The sequence below is a fragment of the Anguilla anguilla genome, chromosome 4 (assembly GCF_013347855.1).
Source record: "Anguilla anguilla isolate fAngAng1 chromosome 4, fAngAng1.pri, whole genome shotgun sequence".
Classification (NCBI taxonomy): domain Eukaryota; kingdom Metazoa; phylum Chordata; class Actinopteri; order Anguilliformes; family Anguillidae; genus Anguilla; species Anguilla anguilla.
The window spans coordinates 14303922-14329904 of NC_049204.1; the positions used below are offsets into that span (position 1 = coordinate 14303922).

A 25983-nucleotide genomic window follows, 5' to 3' on the forward strand; every position below is an offset into this window, starting at 1 on the left:
TCCATTCCTATGTGTTAAGGAATTGCATTTCTCCATTCCTATGTGTTAAGAATTTGTATTGCTCCATCCCTATGTGTTAAGAACTTGCTTTGCTTGCTGGATCTGCTCTGTGTGTACCCCTCTAGGGGGGTTTGGCTGCTGGCATCCCGGCCTTATCCACGCGGGCTGCGTGGTTGGCGGGAGAGCTCCAGAACAGAGCCTAACCCCAAACATAACTGTATTGCCTTTATTGTCAATAAAGTTCTACTTTGATGACAGTGGTCCTGACAGAAGTCAGTTCGTGAGTCCACTGGGGTTGAACAATTCAGTTAATTACAAATTAGGATGGGAGAGAGAGATCACATTTATGCGTGAGTTTACAGTTGTATACATATATGCAGGAAAGTTTCAAATATGAATGTACAAATGTTTCACTTGTGTGTGAGTATTTTGTATGTGTGTGTGCGAGTGAACAGCAGTATACATGTATTTGTGTGTTTCATATGTGCGTATGTGAGCAATGTTTGAATAAGATATAACCGTGTTAAAACAACTGTACTATCCCCGCATTTTATCAGCAAATTTATATTGTAGCGAAGCCAAAAAAAATATGAAGAATTATTCTCACAAAGTTAGCTACTAACTGCCAGATCAAATGCGAAAGAATGCTTTCAGGCAATGACACAGAAAGGTGCATCTATCGTCGGAAATAACTAAGCTATGTATTGGTCAAAAATCATGAAAGGAGAATATGCAGGGCTCCAAGAAAGAATGTAAGCTATGTAGAATTAACAGCCCTACACGCAAAGGAGGGGAAATCTGGCATGGAGGTGAATTTTAGCAGAACATCTTGTGCTGAATCTTGTGACCAAGGCAGCGTTCATGTACACATTTAAACAAATTCTTAATACTTTATTTATGTTAAGGTTTACTTACAATTGCAAAAGCAAAACGTCATGGTTCTGTGGTCTGTTTCCTTTTCCGTTTTTGGGCCGCCAGATAGCGGCACTTCAGTTTTTTGTTCTGTCCTTGTACCCCGTCTAATTGTATTATTGTTTTCAATTATTCTATTATTGTTTTTAGGTTGTCTCGTTTTCCCTTCCCTCTCTGTGGCCTGATTGTTCATTGTGCCCTCCTGTGTCTCGTCAGTGTCGTATCTATTTAGTTCCCTTCTCCTTAACTCAGGTGCTGAATCCTTGTTTGTTTTTTGTCTGCGTATTGGATTGTGTTTCGGTTTGTGCTCCTTCTTGTGACTCAGTGTTTTGCCGTGAGTGTCTTCTCTGCCCGTGTTGTGTTTTTGCATTGGTTTTTTTTTTTTTTTTTTCTCCATTGGTTTTTCCCCCCCTGCATTTTCTCCGTTTTTGCGCAGTAAGAACCTTTGTCCTTTTTTGACTTGCTCTGCGCGGCTTCGTTTTTGTTCCATTTTTTGGGTTTTAATTAAAAGCAACAGTCCTGGTTTTGCTTTTACTCTGTGGATTTTTAGTGTTTTGACTCCGCGTTTGGGTCCATTCCCTAGCCCACCCTGACACAAGCTAAAAAGCTTCTTTGAACTCGTCTATGCGAAACGTCTTGGTGCAATTAGTCATTCATATCTGCAATAGTAGGCAACACTAGAAAACAAAAGATGCTTTATTTTGAGATGAGAAAAGTAATGCCATTCAAATGTTCTCTTAAAACATATGTGGTTAACATAAGTTTACATGTAACATTCGCGTAAGACAGCATTGTGCAGCTGGGCTGCCGCCAGCCAGATCAGGCAAGGATCACGCTAAGGTGGGCAGCTGTAATGCGGGGACAAAATGTCCTGTTACCTGAGACCTCATGAATCATTACAAAATGGTTGTAATGCATCATGTATCAAAAGAGAATATGAAAGCAACAATTTAAAAAAAAAAAAAAAAAAAAAAAAAAACCTAAACTATAATACATGGGTCAATCCAAAGACAAGACTGGGCACTCAAAGAGCGATCCTTTCTATTTACTGGCATGACCAGAATGCAGACCCAGAGATAAATAACTACGGAATTGAGATGCCTGTATTATGCGAGACTTGGCCTGTGTCAGAACCAGGAGGAATCACATTTGTCTAAACTGAGAATTATTGTATCTAATAGCACCCTCCATAATACAATACATTTTATACAGATTGTAAATGCGTGAAAATCCCAGGAGAGAAGCTGCTTCTGTGCTGGAACCACCACATCTGGCACAAACAATATCATATGGTAAAACTTAGATCACGCATCTTGCCCATTATAAAGCGTGGTTGGACAAAAAAAAAAACCTCTTGTCTGCACGCTATAGGTCACCCTTTAATTTTTCGCCAAGCATACAATTATGGGACCCCAGGGCTTCGGACTGCAATACGGTCATGTAGCCCAAATTATTGGGGGCTATATGACCGTATTGCCCGAGATTATGAGAAAGACCATTAGCGTGTGCAACAAAAGTCATATAGTTTCCTTGCCTACCAAATCGCCATGCGCAACACAATGCCAAATTTACTGGATTTCCTGGATGACTTTTCCTTTGTAATTCCCTGACATGCGAATGCTCTTCGCAGTCGGTCTGCAAAACTTCCGCGTTGTTTGAGGGAGGGACAAGAAATCACGGAGCATAAATATTAGCTCACAGAGCGTTTGGCGGCAGTTGAGGCGCTGACAAAAACACGCAACATCGGCGGAAAGATGTCTGATACACTGTCTTCATCTTCATCTTCATCTTCACCATCAAGTGATTTCTCCGGCACATGCAGCATTCATGGAAATGCTGTGGTCGTCTACTGCAAAGACTGCGAGGTGACGGTCTGTGGCACCTGCCTGACCGACCGCAGTCATCACAAGCATGAATTTGATACGCTGAAGAGCGGCTTTGAATTACAGATCGTAAGTATTTCGCCATTTACATTCGGTACTAGCCAGTTCATATACTATATGAATGCACACAAACACATCTAAAATCGTTTTTGAAAACGCGTTGATTAACTCGTTTTAAGGTAATGTTACTTTTTGTTGTTTGATATTTGCTGATGACGGTTATATTTTCCGTTATAAATGGTATCTGTGTTGATCATATATGAAGGCTGTTTCTTTGCAATTATGAGTTTTATGTGACTTTCAGGAAGACATAAACCTACAGTTGGTTACAGAAGGTGAAAAACGCACAGTTAAATGTTAGCTATAAAAACCAACTTAATATGCAATGCCCTGTGTTTTTATAGGAGGCAGTAAAAAAACGAGTGAAAAGCCTTAAGACTAGCCTGATGAAGCAGACTGCTATCAAATCTCAGGTGGCTAAAGCGAAGAATGAACTTGAGGTAAGAAATTGAATTCTTCAGACATTCCTATTTGCTGTTCTCTTCAGATGGTTATTTCAATTTCAAGAGCTTTAGCCTTATATCTGAAAAATATTTCTTTTTCCAAACAATTTTTACTCCTAAACTTTTTGTTCATTGTCAGATAGACAAGTTATGTGAAAGTTCTGATAGTTAATGGAAACAAATACTTTTGCTTGATCTTCTACTGCCTGAGATGGTAAATGAAGAATGCCTACGGCAATCTCCTCACTCAAAATACTTTTTTATTATAATAGTAACAGATCATATTGTAGCTAGGTCTCACAGCTACCTCATACATGAGTTTGTGCGAGCCAAAGAACACGTATATTACTGAGAATGTAAAAGAAGCAAAGAAAACAGATACCATGCATTCTGACATCCTCAGAACCTAGACAATTCCTCTTTGGCCTTGTATCAATTAGAGCCAGTCTACAGTGTAACAATTATGTCTTAAAGGAGCAGTGACATGAAAATGACTGTAACAAATTGGTGACTGTGGACCTTCTGACTAACAGTGCATCTTATTTTTTGCTGCAGGAGATGTTCGCCGTGGCAAAAGAAAATGTAGCAGAGCAGTACCGGGAGATACGGGAACTGATGGATCAGAATATGCAGCAGGCGTTCCTGCTGATACAGGCCCTGAACCAGAGCATGATTCAGGACATGGATCAACTAGTTCGATTTGGGGAAGAATACGAGGAGAAGAAGAAATTCGTTCAGCAGACTGTGAAACAGCTCCAAAGAACGCAGGACACAGATGATGCTACCATAATCATGGTGAGGCTTTTCCCTTCTTCATACGCAACCAATTCTTCTATGTAGATCACTTATCTCTCGTCTAGCAAGATACAGGGGTGATACCCCTTTCTGAATCAAAGTGTTTGTATACTGTGCCGTGTGCCATATTCCTCAGCAAATAGCTTGTTTTCAACACAAGCAATGGAGAAATGAATGTGAAGGAACTAACAAAATGTAGTTTTCTGTCCAAAATATTTTTGTAAAGATGTGTGGTCACATTTACATATAAACATGCCAACAGCTCCTGACCCCTCAGGCTTAACTAAAAGTTTACATGTAAACTAAATTTACTGTATGGAATTACCTAATTTTTTAATCCTCACTTTTACTATCACAAAACATTTAAAAGGTTTTTTGTTCAGCTCTTAGCTAAAATTATTTTTTTCTTATTTCACAGAAGATTGAGGAAGTGGATGCAGGGTAAGTCTTAATTTAATCATGCATCTTTTCTTGTTTTTTATTGTAGCTTGAGCCAAGCTTTGGTATAATGTTCTGACAACATATCTATGACATTGTAGAATTTTGGTAGAATTCTTAAAACAATAGGCTATATGTTCACATGTTACTGTTCATTTTATGTGTTTTATGTGTAATGAAGCTGATGCTGATGCATATATACAAACAAACTTTATAATACATTCATTTTGGCTGAATTATGTCTGTAAAAGCTAGCATGATAATTCAAATATAAAATCAATTATATATCATAATTTTATAAGAAGAATCTTTTGTTCAAACATTTTTGAAGATGAATAGATGCATAGAATAGATCTCTGGTTGAATAAATTGTGCATATAAATATTTGGATTTAATGTTATCACAATTGAAAGGAAAACCAGAATAAATGTATTTTAGTGTTTCCGTACTTAGTAAACAAAATATTTTCTTGCCATGTTTTCCTTATCAATCTCCCATGTTTCTGAATTCTGTTTATCCAATAGAATTGAAGAAATAGAAGATTATCACAGAAACTTTTTGGATGTAATAACGTTTGACAACAGAAGACTGAAGGCTCTTGAAGATTCCATTTCAAGGATTGTGCAAATGAACAAGGATCTGCTGCCCCGGCCATGGGAATGTAAGGGACACTTACCACCCGCCTCTTTTTGTAGTCATATGTCATTCCACCAGACTAGATGGTGTGCATTTGCCTCACAGTATAATTCGAAATAATTCAGTCATTAAAAGGTTTTGAGATTTAGCATGAGACATTGGTGTTGGTATTGAACAAGAATGCAATTTGTTTCTCCTTTGTGCTTACAGTTGGAGAGAATATCACTTTTGATGATAGTAGAACTCATGAACACCTGAGGATTTCTGGAGACAAGACCAAGGTGCAATACGGCGTATCGCTTTACCCCAACAAAAGGCAAAAAAGGAAGCAAAAAGAGACTGTGGCCAATGTTCTGGCTTCCCAGTCCTTTACTGAGGGGAGTCACTACTGGGAAGTGAATGTAAGGAACACAGGGCGCTGGACTGTAGGTGTGGTAGATCAGGGCTGGTTGAAGAAGGGTGTCCAGCAGGCTCTGGGCCAAGACAGGCTGTCATGGGCTCTGCAGATGGATGGGGACTCGCTGGCAGCCCTGCACAATGATGACACCATCATGATTAGAGAGTCAGTGATAGAACGGCTGGGAGTCTTCCTTGACTTCAAAAAGGGAAGACTGCAGTTCTTTAATGTTCTCAGCGGAACTGTCCTGCACACGTTTGCGAGTAAGTTCAAGAATCCCCTTTCCCCTGCCTTCAGCATTGAATCTCAAGAAGGCAGCACAGCTGTGATGAGAATTTGTGCCCTCATGCCAAGGGATTTAGAGAGAAGTTATAGCAGAGAGGACCGGAGAATGTCATCAGATTCAGGCATTGGGAGAGCTATGAACGTCCCCATTGGTGCTTTTGTACAAAGCATGGGCGAGGTGAGAGAGGACGGTCAGTCCATTACATCTACAAGCGACGATCCCTCACAGGCCTCAGATCAGTCATCTGACCATGACCATGCCTCTGCCATACTCTGACCCTAATCCTAACCCTAAATTGAGAAGGTGGATGTTTTCAATAGTACATCATGCATTTTAAATAGTAACGGAGATTGAACCAAAATTGAGGCCTTACGTTTTCATCTTGTCATCTTATCTGTAAATCCATTGTATGTGCTGACATGAAGTTTACTGTGTGTGAATGCACGTGACCCAAAAGCACACAAAAAAAGCCATAATTTTGTGTTCATTAAGTTTAAAAGTGTAATCATTTGGTATATTACATGCATATAGAAACAAAGTGATTGTTAACTTTATTGCTCAAACTGGGGTATAGTCCTGTATTTTGCAACTTTAACCCTCTTTTACAGAAAGCACATATTATTTACATTTATATATATACATATATTTATTTTGCACATTGGGGTATTTTGTATCATTTGGGGGTTAAATTCACCATATCATGAATATAATTATATTTGTATTTATTATAATTATTTGTTCTTTATTGGATTTGTATTACAAATATTAATAAAATATGCACTAAGGTATATGTACAATCATATTTACATAAGGGCTGGGAATAATAAATGTTTTTAATTTTTGATGCCCATATGTTTGTCTTGAGGTTTAACCACTGAATTCATCTGCAAATATGTATTATGAATGTCATCTAAAATTAATCACATGTTGAAATAAATTTTACTTGAAATGGAATCAATGTTATACATTTCTAGACATCTGATTTTATTGTAATAATTGTACTGGCTAATAAAATGTTTAATTCACAATTGCATTTGTAGTAATATTTTTACAATAACTGTTTTATGTGGTATATTTATGATTTGGCCAAGGTCATTTTCAAAACATAGTTGCCAGAACTAGGTTGGGTACTAAAGTAAATCTCACTGAGATTTTCACATTATTAATAATATCAAACAGAAACACTAGCCTACAAAAATAATTAAGTGGAGTAACATATTTCTTTGTCTTTAACTGTGAGGGTTGCACATTGCTCTTTGGGCAGGTGGTGGCACATACTGGTGGGAACAATATAGTAATCAAACTGGGTAGGGAAAATTGTTTTACTTTGGAATTGTTAATGAAGCTAAGAGTAAATCAGAAACACTTGAAATCACATTTCTCCGAACGAACTCGAGTAAATATCAGATTTAGTTATTTTCCCAATACGTGAAATCACTTGTCTTTGTCACAGTGAAGTAGGATTTATGAGCTAACACATCTACACTACGTGAAACTACAATTACAGTATGTGCTTATGGCTCTGTTTCCCTGCAACACTTGCGCGCCAGGATGCACATCACAGATGAGTATTCGTAGTCATTGTTTTGGTTCGAGCAGAGCTAGCTGAATTCGTTTTTGCAGTCGGCGTGCAATTATATCGGAGGTAAGGACGTGCAATTTATACAGAATACAGATTATTCTGTAAAAATGACATCGTGTCTAAGTGCTATTAGTTTTTTTTTTCTTCTCCTACCAAATGCTTAGTTTTCCACGGGAATTGTGCGGCCGATAGAAAAAATATCAACCTAAGCTAGCTACCTAGCCAGCACTGTCAATTGTATGTAGCACACTAGTAGCTTCAGTTAAATTTAGCTCTCTTTCGCACTTCGGGCTTTCGAAACATCATAGACGGAGCTTGAAAGTAACCTTGTCTGGCTGCTTATTTCCTAAAATATCGCCATCATATTTGCATATAAGGCTTAAGCACATTTTGCGCAGCAGTGTATTGCTATCGTTAATTCATATTGGAGTAGCCTACTTGTGATAATCGACAGAGTATTTAATTAATTTGCCTTATTTTTCTTTATTTAGTATTGCTTGTTTGCTCCAGGCATTTGAACGTATTACGGTGTGGCAAGCGGAGGAATGATGCTGACGAGATAGCTATCCAATAATGTACACTTCCTGTCTCATGTCCATGGATCCAACACAACTGTAGTGTTCAACCTCGAAAAATAGGATCTTTGCAGCCTAGGCCTTATTTGCGTAATATAGGTACTCATAAAGTAAAACGATTCATTCTTTATGTCTCAGTGACTGTTATCCATAGGAAGTCCCGACTCGTCTTTCCGTTAGCCTGTTTGTTTTGCGTGCTCAGTCTAGCATTCGACAGTTAAGATATGGTTATGGTGATACAGCCCTTGCGCTTCAAAGTTGTACTTAAACTGTATCATAGTTTGCATTTGTATGTAGCCAAAGGCACACAGACGAAATGTCCATTGTTATCACATTTTTAACCTAATGCATGAAAATACATCTGTTTATTGATTTCATTGTATTTGACAAAGTAATCATTCCAGAAGGCTGTGAAGAATCTTTTTTGCCCTCATCTTTCCAATCCAGGGTTATTTACTTATTTTCATTTATTCTTTAATTTTTTGTCTAACTTCTGGCTATACTTCACATTCAACAAACAACAGATGTAAAAGTGTATTATATTTAGCCCCTATGTATAAACCAGTTTACTCCAATCATTATTTAGAAAAGCTTAAAATTACACTGTAAATTACACATTGCAGCAAAAGCTATACACTTTAATATTGTGTTTTGTGTCACTGTGCAGTTTAAATGTATATTTTCTCAATTTTGTTTGATATTATGTTCAGATATTGGCATTTCCCATACCATTAAGCAATAGTGGTGCACAGCGCCTGCAAGAATCAGGAGCGTCACTACACAATATGCACCTGACCGTCACATTTGATTATAGTATGCTTATTTTATTCTGAGGCTCTCATGGTGTGCCAGACGTTGAGCTGTTTCTCCAACGCAAGTGCTTGCTTTATGTTGTCAAGTTTCCCACCGTCCAGCTACATGTTCCCTTTGTACTCTGTTGCCCTTAACTTCCTTTTTATAATGCTGTTCCTGGCGGTGGAAATTCCAAGCAGGAATCATTTAGATACGTACATTTCTAGGTAGGGTTAGGGTTAGGTTAGGGTACGTAACCTGAATTGCTTCTGTATCCAGCTGTATAAATGCATACTATGTAAAAGATTTTAAAAATGCTGAAGTTGTGTAACTCACTGTGGATAACATCACGTGCGGGAAAATACCAGTAAATGCCGGTCAAAAACGAAAGGAAAATGGCGATGATTGATTATGCACATAATAAATCTGATCTCATCATGGGAAGGTAGAATTTTCTTTTGAATTTATCCAGGGTTTGGCCCAATGGCACTTCTTTCAATTGTAAAGCCTCTTAGTCAGAGATGGGTAGTGCAGCTAAAATACATATTGGGAAAACTTGTTTTCATAATTCAGATTTCAAAAGAAATGTTTTATATTGTTAAACAGGCTTTATGTTTCAGAAATCTGTTGTTTTTTTACCATTATTTATTTATTTGTTTTCATGAACAAAGTGATTCACTACAGCTGTTTGCAAAGAATGCGGTCATACAAGTTGTGCATGGGCTTATAAAAAATATAAAAGGCTGTGTTCCCTTACTGGAATCGTACAAGCGTATGTTATTCAACAGTTGTGTGCAGTCATCTGGGGCCCAGTTTGTTCTGTGCGTCTTTGTAATGTGATATCCTTTATCTTAGATTAATTTGCTGCACAAGGTCTAGATTACAGTTATATATTTAAAATATGTTGTAAAGAGTGCATGTATGACAATGACAGTCCTATAGCTGCAATCAGATAATTTACAGACATAAGGTTGAGAGGGCAAGAAGTACTGCTTGAGGAGAAAATAAGAGGGAAGGCAATTTGTCTTGCCTGTCTGTGGTAAGTTCTAATAATGTGTACTAGCAATGCCATTCATTGGAATATGACCCCTATTATGTCATCTACAATGGCTCGCTAACGCATTAGGCAAACATTACACACTGCTTACCGCCACGTTCAGAGGTCTTCTTGATCTTCCTCCCTCGTACCTCTTTGAATTATTCCTTCTACACTTCTTCCCTGAAGAGAGATTAGTCTCAATATTATGGACAAATGCGTGTATCATGATCAATAAATGAGACAAGTCACAAATGTCTTTCACTATCCACAAACAAATATTATTTTGTCTTATTTTGTGTGCATTGTCATTTAAATGAACATGCACTGATTTGTGTAAATGCATACATATTCATGGATACATATTTTCCCTGATGCAGAAATATATCATACTTCGTATCACCGCGTACATTGAAAACCAAAAATATGTTCCCAATTTCTGTGTGTGTTTTTTGCAATAAGATATTCTCAAATGTGAAGTGTTGAATCTGCTTTTGCGGATCATGTGCATTCAGTGATGTAAGTTAGTGAGTTTCCTTTTTTAATTTTTTTGATTTTGAGATTTTCCTCTTCATATGCCCATACCTTTTGGTCCTCTGTATTGGTTTGCTTGTGGTCCCTAAGATGAGGCTATCCACTACAGGCTATTTATTTATTTTATTGTTAACTCACCGAGAGCCAGGCTTTCATTTTTGGGAGTGCCATTTACAATCAGAATTCATTGAAAGAAGCAAAGGGGTCCACACTAAATGGGAAGAAGTCAAATACAATTCCATATCTTTTATATTACAGACAAAAACAAACAATTTATCATTTATAAGTAAAATATAATGTCAAATATATATTTTCAGATAATCTACAGATAAAAAATGTAATTACATATTTAAAACAGCTTTGACATATATACAATTGCACAGAGACTATATAAATAGACATGAAATTGAACATGATGAGTTTAAGAATTATTGAAATAATATTGTGCCTTAAATTCTGAGAGAGGGATAAGAGACTAATTTAAGATGACTATAATTTAAGCTATTCTATCTGTGGGGGGCGTGGTGGTGGAGTGTGGTTTTACCCAGTTTACTGGCAACAAAAGGGGCCTCTAATGTCCAGTAATCCTGAGAGAGTGTTTTGTAATTTGAGGCTTTAATTGTATTTAATTTTAAAACTAATGAATTGAGGTAATGTGGTCACTTCTGTCAGAGAACTTTATAGGTTAAAAATAAGATGATGCTTTTCTCTTCTTAAATGTAAAGGATTGCATCGCAACGACTGGAAGAGTCGAATATCTAGAGTTAGTAATTAACCTTAAATCAGAGTGGTAGAAAAACGTTGTCCGGGGGCATTAATATGGAGTTGGCCCCCCTTTGCTGCCATAAAAGTTTCCACTCTTCTGGGAAGGCTTTCCAGTAGAATTTTGAACATGGCTATATGGATTCACTTCCATTCAGCGACAAGAGTGAAGTTGGGCACTGATGTTGGGCGTAAGGCCAGGTTCACAGTTGGCATTCCAGTTCAGCCCAAAGGTGTTTGATGGAGTAGAGGTCAGGGCTCTGTGCAGGCAAATCCTAACCTGACCAAACTCCGAAAACAGTTTCTTTATGGACCTTGCTTTGTACATGGGGCATTGTCATGTTTAAACAGGAAAGGGCATTCCCCAAACTGTAGCCACAAAGTTTGAAGCACACACTTCGAATGTGATTGCATACTGTAGCATTAAGATTTACCTGCACTAGAGGCCTAGCCCAAACCATGAAAAACACCCCCAGAAATAGGGGGGCTATGTGGCTGAAATAGCCGAAACCACTAATTAAAATGAGTTTCCACATACTTTTGGATATTATTTGTATTTTGGTTTATGTCTCTTGAAATCTGGATTCTTAACACATTAACTACACAAATATAGGTGAGTTAATGCCTGTAAAATTATGTTTTCTCACGGCAATTCATTAAAACATCACACTGAATAGGTCTTTGTTGGGTTTTTGTTGAGCATTGCTTTAAAAATAATGAGGGAGAAATTTCTGTCCATTATGAAACCCATTATGAAAGATGAAAGTGCTCATATATGGGTGGTGCAACAAGTCAAACATTGCAGAAATAGAAACCCATTCATCCCAGCTTGGTGCAGTGGCTCTTGCTCTCTGCCCTTACCCTCACTCCCTGCTTCCGTGTTCGGCTGTCCTTTTTGTCCGTCGTATGTTTTTAAATGAACTTCAAACACTTTTTCTAACCGGTTCCTAATTACAGGTAAAGGTTGCCTTTTGTGTCATTTTGAAAGTGTACGCCGTATTTGGTGCTGCCAAATTGCTGCATTGAGATACGCCTTGGTAATCATCATTTTACTCACATATTTAAATGTAAAGTAATCTGCAGTAATTATACCACGGTGATTCAGCCCTTGATGAGTATGCAGCCCTACGAAGCAAGGAATAATATGGTGGTATAAATATTGCATGACTTTTGCACCCATTCATGTTAATCCCTGATGTAAGCAATCATATTATTCTTTGTCTGCCTCCTTCAGTGTCCCGAACCATCACAGCCAGGAATCAACGACCAACCATGACTCTTCCGGCTGCCCCACCCAGCTACGCTGAGGCTGTAGCAGGGGACAAGGAGCCGCGATTTGGTGCCCCACCTTACACCACCCAACCACCCCCATTTCCACCCTCGTCAGTGCCCATCCATCCAACCTCCTGGGCCTTTGTACATCCAAGCCCAAGTGAGTGTCCTCTCTCAGTGGGGAAACTATGCTTCCCTGGCTATCCGTACTGTTTGATGGTGATGAAGAAGAATAACATTTTATTACTCCTTTATTGTATATTTATTTTTGTCCAACACATGTATATTTAACGAGTGGCATTGCTATGCCAAATGGATTTCCTTACATTGATCAAATGTAGCTTTCAGAGCCTCTCAATGTCTAAGTGTATCTAAAGAGATGCCATTTTGTGATTAAAGCAAACTAACTTTCCTTTCTTGTGATGATTGACTCCAAATGAAGTATGAAACCAGATGAAGTCTCATGATTAGCGTAAAGGGAAAACCCCAAAAAAAACATAGTTCATGCTTCCTTGATCATGGGTGCGTCTGTGGTGAATAAACGCTTCACAGGTTTCCTGGTCACGGGAGGTCATGAAGGAAGAAAAGTCCTTATCAGTAACCCAGCCAAAAGTCTGCTGCCCCTTCTTTACTCCTGATCTCTGTGTGCCAGGCCCCGGCTACGTTAACCCCTATGCCTCAGACGCGCCGTCACCCTTCTCTGACCCCAGCACCAACGGCAGCTGCGATGGGCTCAGCGGAGATGGCTGGGAGGACAAGAACGTCCGGCGGATGTTCATCCGCAAGGTGAGGGGAACCGCAGGTCCGTCTGTCCTCAGCAACGGGCTGCCCAGCGCTCAGTGCTGGGCTTGCAGTTCAGCCAGATTTATAAAGAGCCTCCCCAGTGCACTTTTTTCCTTCCACAATGACAGGCTACAGAAATGGTTGTGGTAATGTTTTCGGGCTGTGCAGCTCCTGTTACACCCAGTGCCAAGGAGGAATTTGGCTCACACGCATAGGTGCATGATATGGTAGCTTCCTTCCCTGGCCTTTACACAATGCCGTGAAAAAATATTTGTTATTAAGTTTAAGAGATAACTTTGATTAAATAAATTAAATAATGATTTTAAACATTTGTTTTTTGTTTAATCAGGATCCCTTTGTCTGATATTACATGTCTGAAGATCTTAAATCAAACCTCCTTGCAATAAAAGAGGAAATCTTGAAGGGGGTAAATACTTTTTCGTGGCACTGTACATATTAAGAGTGCCACATTGGAAAGGCAGTGCTAAGATTTGTATACTATGAAATCTTGGCCTATTATGCAATTGTATGTTGTATATTTTTTCTGTATTCCATTTATTTTGGTATTTTCTATTTTGGTATTATGAAATAGGCATTATTGAACGTGTATTACGCAATATGTACTGTCGGTACAGTGCTACTTCATGTCACATAATCACTGTTTTATGTAAGATGTATGAAAGCTGAATACCTGCAGTAGGATTGTGGGGGTGGGGGTTGAGATTATAGGAAAAGACATGTTTGAACTACACCGGCAAACAGGTTTTACAGTACAGTACTGTACTGTAAATTTACAGGTATTATGCAATGCGATGCAGAGACATGCAAGAAAATTGTATAAGAAGTTTATCACTTGACTGTTTTTTGTCATGTCGTAGGCAGGATTCTGTTACAATATTAGGTCAGAATAGTACAGTTGTTTTCCAGAGTCTTTAAGAGATAGAGACAGTCCAGTTCTAGGGGATAAAATCCAATAAAGAGGAAGCTAATGAAGCAAAGACGAGTTTGTTGTCACTCTAGAATTATCTCCCTTTTGACAGTGGACACACAACTTGGGAGACTTTGTGATTCAGGGTTTCAGTCCATGGACCACTTATGTAAGAGGACACACGGAACTTAAATGTTTTCCATCACATAACTTGAAATCTGCCATAATCTCTGACTGCTGAAATTACTGCTTCATAAGTATAGGATCAAGTGAAATGAAATTTAAGTAGCTTCTTAATTGCTTGTATTGTTCAGTGAGCTGTCATTATATTGGCATTAAAAGCTGCAAGCAAGATTGGCATCATATGCGAGTGACCGGTTGAGCGTGGTTGCCAGCAATGAGAGATGTGTATTCATTTTGGTTTTTGTTGCTGGAACTGGCCATGTAAAAAAAAAATGCTCAAATGCAAAATGTATTAAGCAGTGAGCAGCTGCACTGGAAAATGTATGTGGAGAAAATGGAGATAGATTGGAAACACGGTGGCAAGTGTATTTCAAATGTAGATAAAATTCCACTTTGGAAGCCATTGTCCATCAGGAAAGATCAGGTGGAGAGCCTTGCGCATGATCTCTTTTGACACCGCTGTCTCGTATTCCTTTGGCAGGTCTTCACGATTCTGATGATTCAGCTGATGGTGACCTTTGCCGTTGTGGCCCTCTTTACGTTCTGGTGAGGAGTCAATCGATTTCACCTGTTCAACTTTGAACCTTGAACAAATGTAACCCAGTATTGGTGGTGTTAATGACTTGTCATTCTGCTGTAATTTTAGTTGATTTTTTAATGTTGAAGTGTTCCAAAACATTTATGACACAATTAAGCATTGGTAAATCCTAGTTATGTATGTAATGTAGCTAGAGCAAGTAAAAACAAAGCAAATAGATATAGAATTTCTTAACTTGGTTAATGCTTGTTCCTTGTCTGCACTTTTCTCTTGCCAACTATGAACATTATGAAATATACATATAGTCAATTTACTGTTACGGTAGTAGACTATGAATACATTTAACAAGTTACACAATGTCACTGATAGGGATGGCCAGCTAGATTCCAACAGAGATATTTATTCAATGTTAGTAGCTTCTTAAAATTTCTGTTGATAGACTGAAGTATTTACTCTCTCTCTCTCTCTCTCTCTCTCTCAGTGATGAAGTCAGGCAGTTTGTACAGTACAATCGTGTCCTTTATTTGGCCTCTTAGTAAGTACTTTTATGTTCAAGTTTCATGTTTCAAAATATCATATTTCTTCTGTAATGTTTGTACTCAGTGCAATAGTTCAGTAGGCCTATTTTCACAAATGTTTCACAGCTGTAAAACCCCTTGAGGAGAATGTATGGTATTTGTTTTTTGGCATTCGTATGGTTTACAGCTCATTTTTTGTTTTAGTGGGGTCATACTTTTAAATCCATTAAACATGAACTTTGTTTATTTACTGTAGTAGCTGGTACTGTGAATACCAGTTCATTTTGGTGAATGAGGAACCAGTATTATGTAGGAATGCACAATATATCAGCAACAATATTGGTATTGGCCGATGTTAATTATAATTTTCATTTTCAGTATAGGTCAGATGAAGCCGACATGACAACCAATAATTATTTCTCTATTCCCATGTCTGGTGTATCATCCTTGCACAAGGCTGTGGCTCGAGACAACATAAGACTACAACACATAAATAAAATTTCCTATAATTAGCTAAAAGAAACAATACTAGTATTGATTATACTATTCTTAAACTGTTATTAAGTGCTAACTCAAACATAAGTGCAGTTGGTGTCATTAAGACATTGCAGGCAAAATTAAAAATCAGTGCACCTATTCAGAGACATTTCCAAAAAACCTTTAAACGTTTATGCCATAAATAGCCTATCAATATTTCACAGCAACTAATAAAAACAAATGGGCCTATTTAACAATAACTGCTCAAAACAAGCAGCAAAGTGAATAATGAAGTTCTGTGAGAATGGCGTCTTATACACACGCTACAAATAATTAAACAGGAACTTTTAAATAACACAATGACAAACATTGCACTTTTTAAGCATTTAAAATTGAATCTAGGTGATTTTAAGCAAAATGTATAAAACTGTAAACTTAGCTTAACCTATAAAAATGAAAGTGGTTGAGGCTTCAGATTGCTGGTGTTCGTCATTTAACACAAGTGAGAAATCACTTCATAAACATTTTGAGGCTTGCCTTTTTCTAATTGAAACAACCAAAGGTATAACTCCTTCATTTAAAAATGATATCAACAAAGCACACACATGTTAAGATAAACTAATGAACAATTTGAATTTAAATGAGTTGAATACATAGAGTCAAATAAATAAAACTAAATTAAGTTTGTATTATTAGATAGACTCACATTAACAATCACTTATTTGATGTATTTTGTGGGCAAATTATATTATTTGACCATTTAAAGTGACAATCTCGAAGATTTCAGTTTTGTTCTCTATGGCGGTGCCAATGGTGAGAAGCGGTAATTGCAGGTGTGTTTTTGGACCTCACTTCCCATAGATCCAACCGGATCCAACCAGTATCGCCTGTGTGACGTCAGTCAGTTGGCAAACCAACTATAACACTTACTATTTTCTGAATAAAAAACGGTTGTTATAAAAGTAACGTTATGTACATACTCATTCGTTGTCTAACATTAGGCTAACTCAAGATGTCTTTACACTGCCGAGCCGGGTTAAAATGCTGTAGCAAACCTGGGGTAGAATTAGTGATGATCAATTTCTGCAGACGTTCTTTATCCACCTTTTGCCCGGTATGAACGTCTTTACACTGCAGAGAAGAATTCGCGGGATTCGCTGTGGCTCGTGCAATTATGTATCTCGTGCACAATAAGCAGTCTTTTTCGTGAATGATTGTTGTGTGGTATTTTTGAAACAACTGCCTTGCAAAATGTTACCCCTGGTGTTTCTGGTTTTGCTAGCTAAACTGTTCGAGAATAAAGCTGAGCTGGGTGTTAAATTAGCAATCAGAACAAGAAGAATAAAACAAAAACAAAGGAGATTTCATAAAAATGGGCATAAGGCTGAAGGAACATATGAGGAAGCGTAATAAAATAATAACAATGCTAATCCATACTGCCGTATTCTTTTATTTAGTTTTCTCCTGCATGACGTCTTCAGAAATCAGACCCGGCTCTGCTCCACATACCCCGGCTTTATTCCGATCATTATAATATATAGATGAACTCGATGGCAATGTAAATAACGGTAACGTTAAGGCCAGTTCAGATCAATGATTCGCAACGAGGCGAAACGGTTTTAGAATGTTGCAGAGAAAATTGCAGCGGTGTGAACTGGCTAGTAGCAGAGCCGTTGCCTGCCCTGAGGTTTTAAAAGACCGTCCTTGTCAAATCGCCAAGTGCCGTTTTAGAACGTTTACAATCAGACGTCTTGGAATTTTGCAAGTTGCACCCAGTCTCATTGCGAATCATTGATCTGAACTGGCCTTAAGTTAGCTACACTGAAACGTTGCAGCAAGGTAGCATTGCATTCGAGAGACGGTTTGCGACGTCGGTACCGGTCGGTAGCGTTAACTAGCATTTTTTTCAAATTGTTAGCCGACATTAGATTGTGTTAATTACATTAGCTAGCTAGCTAACGCAAAGTTACCTGATATGAGAGATGGATACTGTGTGGAACGTTGTCTAAACTAATGTTGTCTTTCTTGGCATGGTCCGGTAGCTAGCGTTAGCTGTGCAAATAGCTATGTAATTTAGTAAAGTTACATTGTCATTAAATGTAATACGAGATCTACATCAACAAATAATATGATCTCTGTTACACAAAACCTTTTTAGGGTTCCATAACTCCCCAACCCCCCCTTTCTCTGTTATTGTAACGCATGCAGACACCGGAAAAAACAGTACGCCGCTCACACACAAGTGAGTTGAAGAGCCTGTTGCGTTAGTTCCGCCTACCCTCTCTGGCGGGCCAACTTTTTTTTACTTTTTCTATCAGCACTAGTTCCTTGGTCCTAAACTTGCTACTCTCTCCTCATTCTCTTTGGTGAATTGTATTGCACTGCAATGACAACCAGTAATTTAGCTTCAAAGAGACACGTGGGGAGAGAGTGTCAGTTTGTGTACAGCCCACTCGCTTCATCTTCTAATGCAGGCTATCTGGCCAGTGTATTTGGGCCGACTGCCATCAGTATAATGACAGGGAAAATACGATAACCCTATTACCCTGTTTATTTATCACCCTGGTGTCATTACCACGGTAACCAGTAATACGAGATACTGGCACAGTCCTTGTTGCAAGTTAGTAAAACTACTCCTTTATGTTGTTTGGCTTAGCCTACCGATGGCCTTGCAAGAAACTTTTTGGCAAAGCTACGGTTTATGTTTTGGCCTGGTCCAAAAGTAGGAAACTATAGAGCTTTTTTTCCCCTTATGGTGATTTGACAGTGATCGTCATTCCTGGTCCTGAAGAGTCGCAGGGATTTAGTTATTATTCAACATCTAATTGACCAATTAAAGCAGTTGATTACTCACCTCAGGCTGGTTTCTTGGGTCTGAATTGGTTGTTGGTGAAAACAAACAAAAAAACAGCAAATCCCACGAAATGCCAGAACTAGGAATGAAGATCACTACTCTAGATTATGGTATGAACATATTTCTCATACAGACCAAATTAATTGACGCAGATTGTCTGCAATTATCAGTATGGGTCATGGCAGGGAGATTGTCGGTTATCGGTATGGTATGTTTATATCAGTGCATCCATAATATTTTGTGTTCCTCAGTATCACTTTCATGGGGACGTACCTGGTACTGGTGTGCAGTACAACTATCAGGTAAGTGCAAGGCCCTCCGGTTTTATTACCTCTGTGACTCATGTATTTTTCAATATTTTTCAAAAGTCAATAGGACAAATATCTCCTAAAAGGACAAATTGTGAAGGACACATATTGATTTAATCCAGGCAGTAGACTGGAGGCAATAATTGTTATCCAGTTGCGTAGGTATGAAGATATTTCACTTGCGTGATGAGAGCATAGCAAGGTTATCACTTAGTGAGTCCTGGCTGTAAAAATAAAGAAAAAAACATTCTTCTTATTTCTGAGGGTGTGCATGGGACCAAATCAGGTAACTAAAGCCTTAGGCAACCTACCTCAGAACTTACCCATGATGCATCACCCAGCTAGGTGCAGTGCGCGAAAGTGACTATGATATACATGAAGGGCTGCACCATAGCTCTTGTCTTTGCTTAATTATAAAAGGGTGCAAATCGTCCATTATCCAGTTTTTTCGGATATCTAAAAGAAACAGTCTTTTACCACAAAGATTCAAATATATACCTTCCCTGTGATTGACATGAAGCAGCATTGGTTCTTACTGGATTCTTCTTGCATTATCACTGGAGGCCATAGATGGGGTCTAAATGGGGTCATTAATGAGGATGAGGTAGTCTATGGTAAGCAGGTGCATTCATTTATCAAATAATAATTTAGACAGTCCTCCTCCAGTGACTAAGAAAAGCATGACATTGCATTTCAAGCATTCTTCTCTGTGACAGCTCCGGTGATGACTTGAAGTCATGGCAGCTCAGTGCTTTTTGGGATGTTTATTATAGCTTGAGCTATTGGTCTTATTTAAATCTTGACAATTTGGTGTTTTTTCTGGTATTTTTGGACCTGCTAAATCAGTCCACATGCTTACAGTAAACCTTAACTTGTATCTCCTCCATTAAGTCTTCTGAAACCAAGGAAGATTTGGCTCTACGTACCTGTCACTGTCTTGCTCACAAATTGACTTGTAATGCTAAGAAATGCTGCCATGCCAACACTTTGTGACTCTCTTTTCTTTTCAGACGGCAATACCCCACAAATCTCATTCTGCTCGGCATCTTTGTAAGTGTCCACGAGCATTTTTTTTTCTTCATTTTTTGTATGTTAAACTGATAAATGGAGAAGTTATTATAATTACTAGGGAGCATAAGAGATGTAGGGCAGTGAGGTGGTGCAGTGAGTAGCACTGTCGCTTCACAGCAAGAACGTGTGAAGGTCGAATCCCGTCCGAGGGCCTTTCTGTGTGGGGTTTGCATATTCTCCCCACATCCGCATGGGTTTCCTTCCCACAGTCCGAAGACATGCAGGTTAGGTTAATTAGAGAGTCTAAGACTACGTTTGCACCGCAGGTCTTGATGCCCAGTTCCGATTTTTTGCCTATATCCTATTTTTTTTGACCGCCTGTTTACATCTACTATTAAAAGTGACCCATATCCAGTACCTTTGCCCACACAGTTCACACTTGAAACAACCCGCATTTGTACACAAGGGTTTGGTTATCGGTATGAAAGCAAACAATCAGGCCGCCACGGGCATATTATCATCTACAATGGACACAAAACGAGGCAGAAATAATAATTCAAGATATTGCTTGTTGAAGCGTCTTGGGTCCTCTACGAACATCCCCTGTGTTTTGGCCCAGACCGATTCTTCGCCCCACAGTCCAAACTGGTTATTGCTGGCTCTTTGTGTATATCATGCCCCGTTTTGCGACCAAAATATTAAAAAAAAAAGTTAACCAAATTCTGTTGTTGATTGGTGCCAATGATCTCCTCATTTTCATTTTAGACTTTAGCAATGTCCTATATGGCAGGAATGCTGGCAAGGTAAGCTGTGAATGCGTGTGTACAATTCCAAATGTACATACTAATATCTTGCATGCTAATTAACTTCTGTGCCTGGGGTCATAGTACAAATTAACATTTGATAGGTGCCACGTTAAAAAAAAAGATAATTCGTGATTATCACTGTGATGCGAGCAGTTTTGTTTGTCACTTGGGCGTGGGCTACTGCTCTGATGGTAGAACTGGTGATTAAGGCTTACGTTCCAAACAGCTCTTGTTTATTTTTGTAGTTACCACAATACGAAGGTGGTGATGTTGTGTGTCGGGATCACGGCTGCAGTATGCCTAGCAGTGACTCTCTTCTGCTTCCAGACAAAGGTCGGGTTAAAAATGCGCTCGGGTAAAAAAGATAAGATCATGTGCTTTGACGTGTTCTCACATGCGTGTAAATTGCTCCTGTCAACCTTTCCCCCTTGGCCATTTAATTCTTCCGTGGTGTGTGCTGCAGCCTATAGCATGAAATTCTTGTTCAGTAATACAGGTAATTCAGCATTCAGCAAGGAGTAGGTCTCTTACTTAATGGTACAAAATCGCATTGTCACTCAACTGAGAGAATATGTGTCTTGTCCTGATCTGTCATTTACCGTTATGGTTTTCCTTTCTACAAACTGACCTCTGCCTTCACCCAGAATACGTGTTACCTCCCGACCAAATGTCATGGCGACCTGAAAGTCGTCTTATGGTATGGTTCTCATAGACTGCCTCAGTGAAACTCCTCCCTGCTGGTTATTGAAGGGTTAACCAATGGCTTCTGTATGGATTGGCGACTGATTAACTGACTCGATGGCGACTGGTCAATTGACTCGATGGCGACTGGTTAACTGACTTGATGGCGAGTGATTAACTGACTCGATAGCGACTGGTTAACTGACTTGATGGCAAGTGATTAACTGACTCGATGGCGAGTGATTAACTGACTCGATGGCGACTGGTTAACTGACTTGATGGCGAGTGATTAACTGACTCGATGGCGAGTGATTAACTGACTCGATGGCGACTGGTTAACTGACTTGATGGCGAGTGATTAACTGACTCGATGGCGACTGGTTAACTGACTCGATGGCGAGTGATTAACTGACTCGATGGCGACTGGTTAACTGACTTGATGGCGAGTGATTAACTGAATCGATGACTTCCTTGCCGCAGTTTGACTTCACCCCGTGCCACGGCCTCATGTTCTCCCTCATGATGGTGCTGATGGTGACCAGCCTGCTGCTCATCTTCATCGCCCCCTTCGGATATGTGAGTGACTCCCCCCCCCCCATTGACGCATGCATTGGCCCCCCAGTCACAGCCCCCCCAAAACACTCCGCCCCTCCAATGAGACGTGCTGTAGGAGGATGCTTCATGCTGTTCCTCTCACATGTTCGACACTCATAGCAACTGCATGGAATTGTGTGAAAACCAGTAATACAAAGCGAAATGTTGAACACGTGTATTGTAAAATAAGGATGCAGGGTGTTGTATTGGAAGTACTATGGGCTGGGTTTTTCCCATTGTGGGGGACAGAGGCGAAAGGTTTAAATATGGCTGTGCTCTGTACGTCTTTACAGATTCCCTGGCTACAGACAGCCTATGCCGGACTGGGGGCTCTGGTCTTCACACTGGTAGGAATCCTTTATTGAAGTCCTGTGTATACCTAGAGGGTTAGCACTGTGATTTAAAAAAAAAATCCATACATAATATACAACATTAATGAGCCTTGTGGGGTTTGTACTGCATTCAAGAATCCCATTAGATCCTTGGAGACTGTTATATGAATCGCTTTCTAAGGAGCAATGGTTTTCCAGTTTTTCCCAAACTGGCTCAACTGGGTTTGTTTCTCTGACTGGAAAACACCCAATGTGAAGCCTTGGATAGCAACGTGTTTTGTAAATATTGCTTAGCAAAAATGAAGATTCCTTCATAGATTGCACGTCAGCAAACTCATCAAAGAATAGGATTCATATATACATCTCACTGTGTTAAATTAGAATCAAAGTAGAACTGATGTAACAGCAAGTGTGGAATGTTAAAGAACAATAACTGCAAGATTTTTGATGAAATGGTAACAGTCCTCTTTCCTTTTAACCTCCTATGGAATTATTTTTTGTAATATGTTGATGGAGAGTTGAGGAGCAGTGCATAGTGTATCTGGATCAGAGTTGACCCATTTATGCCCTTGCTTTTCTCTACAGTTCCTGGCATTTGATGTGCAGCTTCTAATGGGGAACAGGCGGTATTCCTTAAGCCCGGAGGAGCATGTGTTTGGGGCTATTTGCCTGTACATGGACATCGTCTACATCTTCTTCTTCCTCCTTCAGCTGTTTGGCAGCCGAGAGTGACTCCGCATGCACACCCCGTGCAGGCACCCTTCACGTGTGCCAACCCAGCACATACCGGTTCAGTAAGCAGGTTGTACGACTGCCAACGAGAGCGCATGGGAACCGGTGCGATTCAGCGAGTCCTTGGATTCTTTTTACATTTTTATCAAGATACCCTTTATATCTTGATTCCTGTTATTCGCTGGGCATGTTGTTATACAATCACTTCCTTGTTTTTGTTGCAATGCAAGATTCAAGGCTATCAGGTCTGCAAGGGTGACTGACACACTGGCCACACCTCCAGCCTTGCAGTACAACAGCCCCCTCTGGTAGCTATTACAATGTGGTGCAGGGCCACCCAATCGCATCAGTTTGGATTTTTTTTATTTATCCAGACGTGATATTTCCAACTTTTGTTACAGAAGCTGAAACTGGAAATGCTAGCTTGAGTGTAATCAACTAAATCACACAAATAGCTTTTCTGTACCTACCCTCAGTTCAACGATGCAATGATAAAGCATAAAAGTGTTTTAAAAGTCAACCCAAATACCAAGGGAAAGGGCTAAATATCAAAGCAATAATATGGCCCTGTTTAGGAGTGTCTATGCAGACCTGCTGTTGCCAGTGGGTACAGCTTTAGCTTAGCTGAAATATAATAGTCATAGTCCTAAAGAATGACTTTTGTTTAACTGACAGTGTGCCCCATTGTTCACCACTGGTGTGGGTTGAAAAAAAGAAAAAACAGACAGGCTGTTCCTGTCCTTTTTATGGGAAGCCCAACTTCCCAGTCTTAGTAAATGGGAATATCTGGCAGGTGTGTTCTAATTAACAATGGGGCTTTAACAGCCATAATTCCAAACAGAAGTCTTTGATAATTTACCTGAAGGTAAATTTAGTCCTCCTGATTGGCTGTTTAATATTTACCAGCTGCCATCTAAAGTGGAAGCCTTGATCATGTCTTTTTGGTGTCTATTTACAGTTAGAACTGATCCTCACAAGACAGGATGTTGGGTTTTAGTTTGGTGACAGATACTGTAAAAACTATTTATGACCATCAGTAAATGTGTTTATTACAATCATGGCACGAAGACTGCAGTCCAACCATTCAAGAAAGGAGTTCATAAAGATTTTTAGTTTTAGCATGTCATTGTTTTTTTTTTATAATAACATCTTGTCCAGAAAGAGACAACCACACACATCATCTGTTACGATCACTGTGTGCCACCCAGACTACCACAATCGAGGTGGACATGAATATCCTTTGGATCCTGTCTCTAAAATATGGTGTAGACAATTCAGCCATCTCTTGTTTCTTGCATATGCAATATCATTACACTGGTTTTCATATGGGAACAGCTGCAGTAGTGTGAGACTTTTGGTCCACAAAAGCAAAAGCAAATCATTGAAATCCATAATCATTCCACCCTTACATGACAATGCTAAACGCAAATGATTATTTTGCGTTTTACACTTTTGTTGGAAAATGTGTAATAGACAAAGTGTTAAAATTAAGTGTTCAGGTATATAGTGTAGACATGAGTGTAACTGAAGTGACTGCTTTGTATTCAAAGAAAGGGCAGTTTGATTTACTTTTGGATTGATTATGTAAGATTTATCTGTCGTGTGCCAAATGCATGAATGTTTATACAAAATTTGTGAAATGTTTCTTGCTGTAAATGAACACACACACACACACACATATATATATATATATATATATATATATATATATATATATATATAGTATGTGTGGTTTGAAATACAAATATGTAAGTATGTTCCCTTAAGTTTAAAAAAATAATTTTAATAACACAATGGTAACAGCTGGGGTGGCCAACCCAGGTCCTGGAGAGCCACAGGGTCTGCTGGTTTTTGTTTTTACTTGGCACTTAATTGATCACTTAAAGCAGGCGATTACACAGTTAACTCTCCTCACTTGGTTTCTTTGGTTTAAGTGTTTCTTGTGTTTAGGGTGAAAACAAAAACCAGCAGGCCATGTGGCTTCCCTGGATCAGGGTTGGCCACCTCTGGGTGACAGTATTTTCCTTGGTACTGTACATTAAGGTGACCAGATTTCAAATCACGGTCCTCAAGGGTTGTGCTGGTTTTCCAGCCTCCCTTTATCTGGGAGTCAGGTGTGAAGATGGTCTGGCCAATCAGTAGTACATTGTACATTTCCCTAGGTTTGTGTAGAACAGTGGTAATCAACCCTGTTCCTGGAAATCGACTATCCTGTAGGTCTTCATTCCGACCGTAACAAAGCACACCTCATTCGATAGCTGTTGGTCTTGTTGAGCTGTTAATTAGGTGTGAGCTGTTGATTAGGATCTTGTATTTAGGTTGAAATGAAAACCAAAAGGTAAATCTCCAGCAACAGGGTTGGCTACCACTGGTTTAGAATAAGGACTGTTGAGTAGCCTCAATTATGAGCTGTGCATCTCACCGCGATAGCCATTCTTTGAACCAATATTATGTATGCACAAAGGCACGGCAATCAACAGCAGCAGTAAATTCATTTAAGCAGTCAGTGTACAGCGGTGGTTTCTGATTACATAAAGAACACGGGCGTAACAACCCGCAGTCAGGCACGGTCCATGCACATTTATAATTAAATGCGCAGTTGTCACTTGAAGTATTATGTAAGCCACGTGAAACGAGGCAGGCCCGGCCCGGCCCGGCACCGATAAGGAAGGCGAGCCATTAACTGTCCAAAGACCCCCTTTTGGCTGTGCTGTTCCCAGCATTTCTTTCCTCGGTGTACACCGTGTTTACTCTTGTGTCCATGACGCACTCAGACTATAGAAGCGTTCGGCTCCAGTAGTGAGTGCAGTGAGTCCTGGTGGCAGCCTGCACCAC

The 25983-nt window shown here is 39.3% G+C and overlaps 2 protein-coding genes across 5 annotated transcripts; both read left to right on the forward strand.

Moving 5' to 3' along the window:
• The first annotated feature begins 2317 nt into the window (after positions 1-2317).
• LOC118226421 (E3 ubiquitin-protein ligase TRIM39-like) lies at positions 2318-6878 on the forward strand. Of its 2 annotated transcripts, none has more exons than XM_035416022.1 (6): positions 2318-2864; positions 3200-3295; positions 3854-4093; positions 4515-4534; positions 5056-5192; positions 5378-6878. In XM_035416022.1, the coding sequence occupies exons 1-6, from the start codon at positions 2667-2669 to the stop codon at positions 6124-6126; spliced, it is 1440 nt and encodes a 479-aa protein (XP_035271913.1). In that variant the 5' UTR covers positions 2318-2666; the 3' UTR covers positions 6127-6878. The 2 variants fall into 2 exon arrangements, with proteins under 2 accessions (XP_035271913.1, XP_035271912.1); XM_035416021.1 differs by having other exon boundaries at positions 2325-2864; positions 4512-4534.
• A 508-nt stretch (positions 6879-7386) lies between these two features.
• On the forward strand, positions 7387-24304 carry faim2a (Fas apoptotic inhibitory molecule 2a). 3 transcript variants are annotated; one of them, XM_035412437.1, is made up of 12 exons: positions 7387-7495; positions 12366-12563; positions 13056-13189; positions 14779-14843; positions 15317-15370; positions 18936-18986; positions 20003-20042; positions 20769-20806; positions 21055-21142; positions 21971-22066; positions 22378-22431; positions 23002-24304. In XM_035412437.1, exons 2-12 carry the CDS (start codon positions 12404-12406, stop codon positions 23146-23148), a joined length of 927 nt encoding a protein of 308 aa, XP_035268328.1. In that variant the 5' UTR covers positions 7387-7495; positions 12366-12403; the 3' UTR covers positions 23149-24304. The 3 variants fall into 3 exon arrangements, 2 of the variants coding, with proteins under 2 accessions (XP_035268328.1, XP_035268329.1); XR_004764696.1 differs by lacking the exons at positions 22378-22431; positions 23002-24304 and having other exon boundaries at positions 21055-21506; XM_035412438.1 differs by lacking the exons at positions 20769-20806; positions 21055-21142.
• Positions 24305-25983: the final 1679 nt, after the last annotated feature.

Coding starts and splice junctions, on each gene's coding strand:
- faim2a (XM_035412437.1), top strand. CDS start 12,404: ATGACTCTTCCGGCTGCCCCACCCAGCTACGCTGAGGCTGTAGCAGGG. Junction 13,190..14,778: donor GGCGGATGTTCATCCGCAAG/GTGAGGGGAACC, acceptor TTCCTTTGGCAG/GTCTTCACGATTCTGATGAT. Junction 15,371..18,935: donor GTCCTTTATTTGGCCTCTTA/GTAAGTACTTTT, acceptor TGTGTTCCTCAG/TATCACTTTCATGGGGACGT.
- LOC118226421 (XM_035416021.1), top strand. CDS start 2,667: ATGTCTGATACACTGTCTTCATCTTCATCTTCATCTTCACCATCAAGT. Junction 2,865..3,199: donor GCGGCTTTGAATTACAGATC/GTAAGTATTTCG, acceptor GTGTTTTTATAG/GAGGCAGTAAAAAAACGAGT. Junction 3,296..3,853: donor AAGCGAAGAATGAACTTGAG/GTAAGAAATTGA, acceptor TTTTTGCTGCAG/GAGATGTTCGCCGTGGCAAA.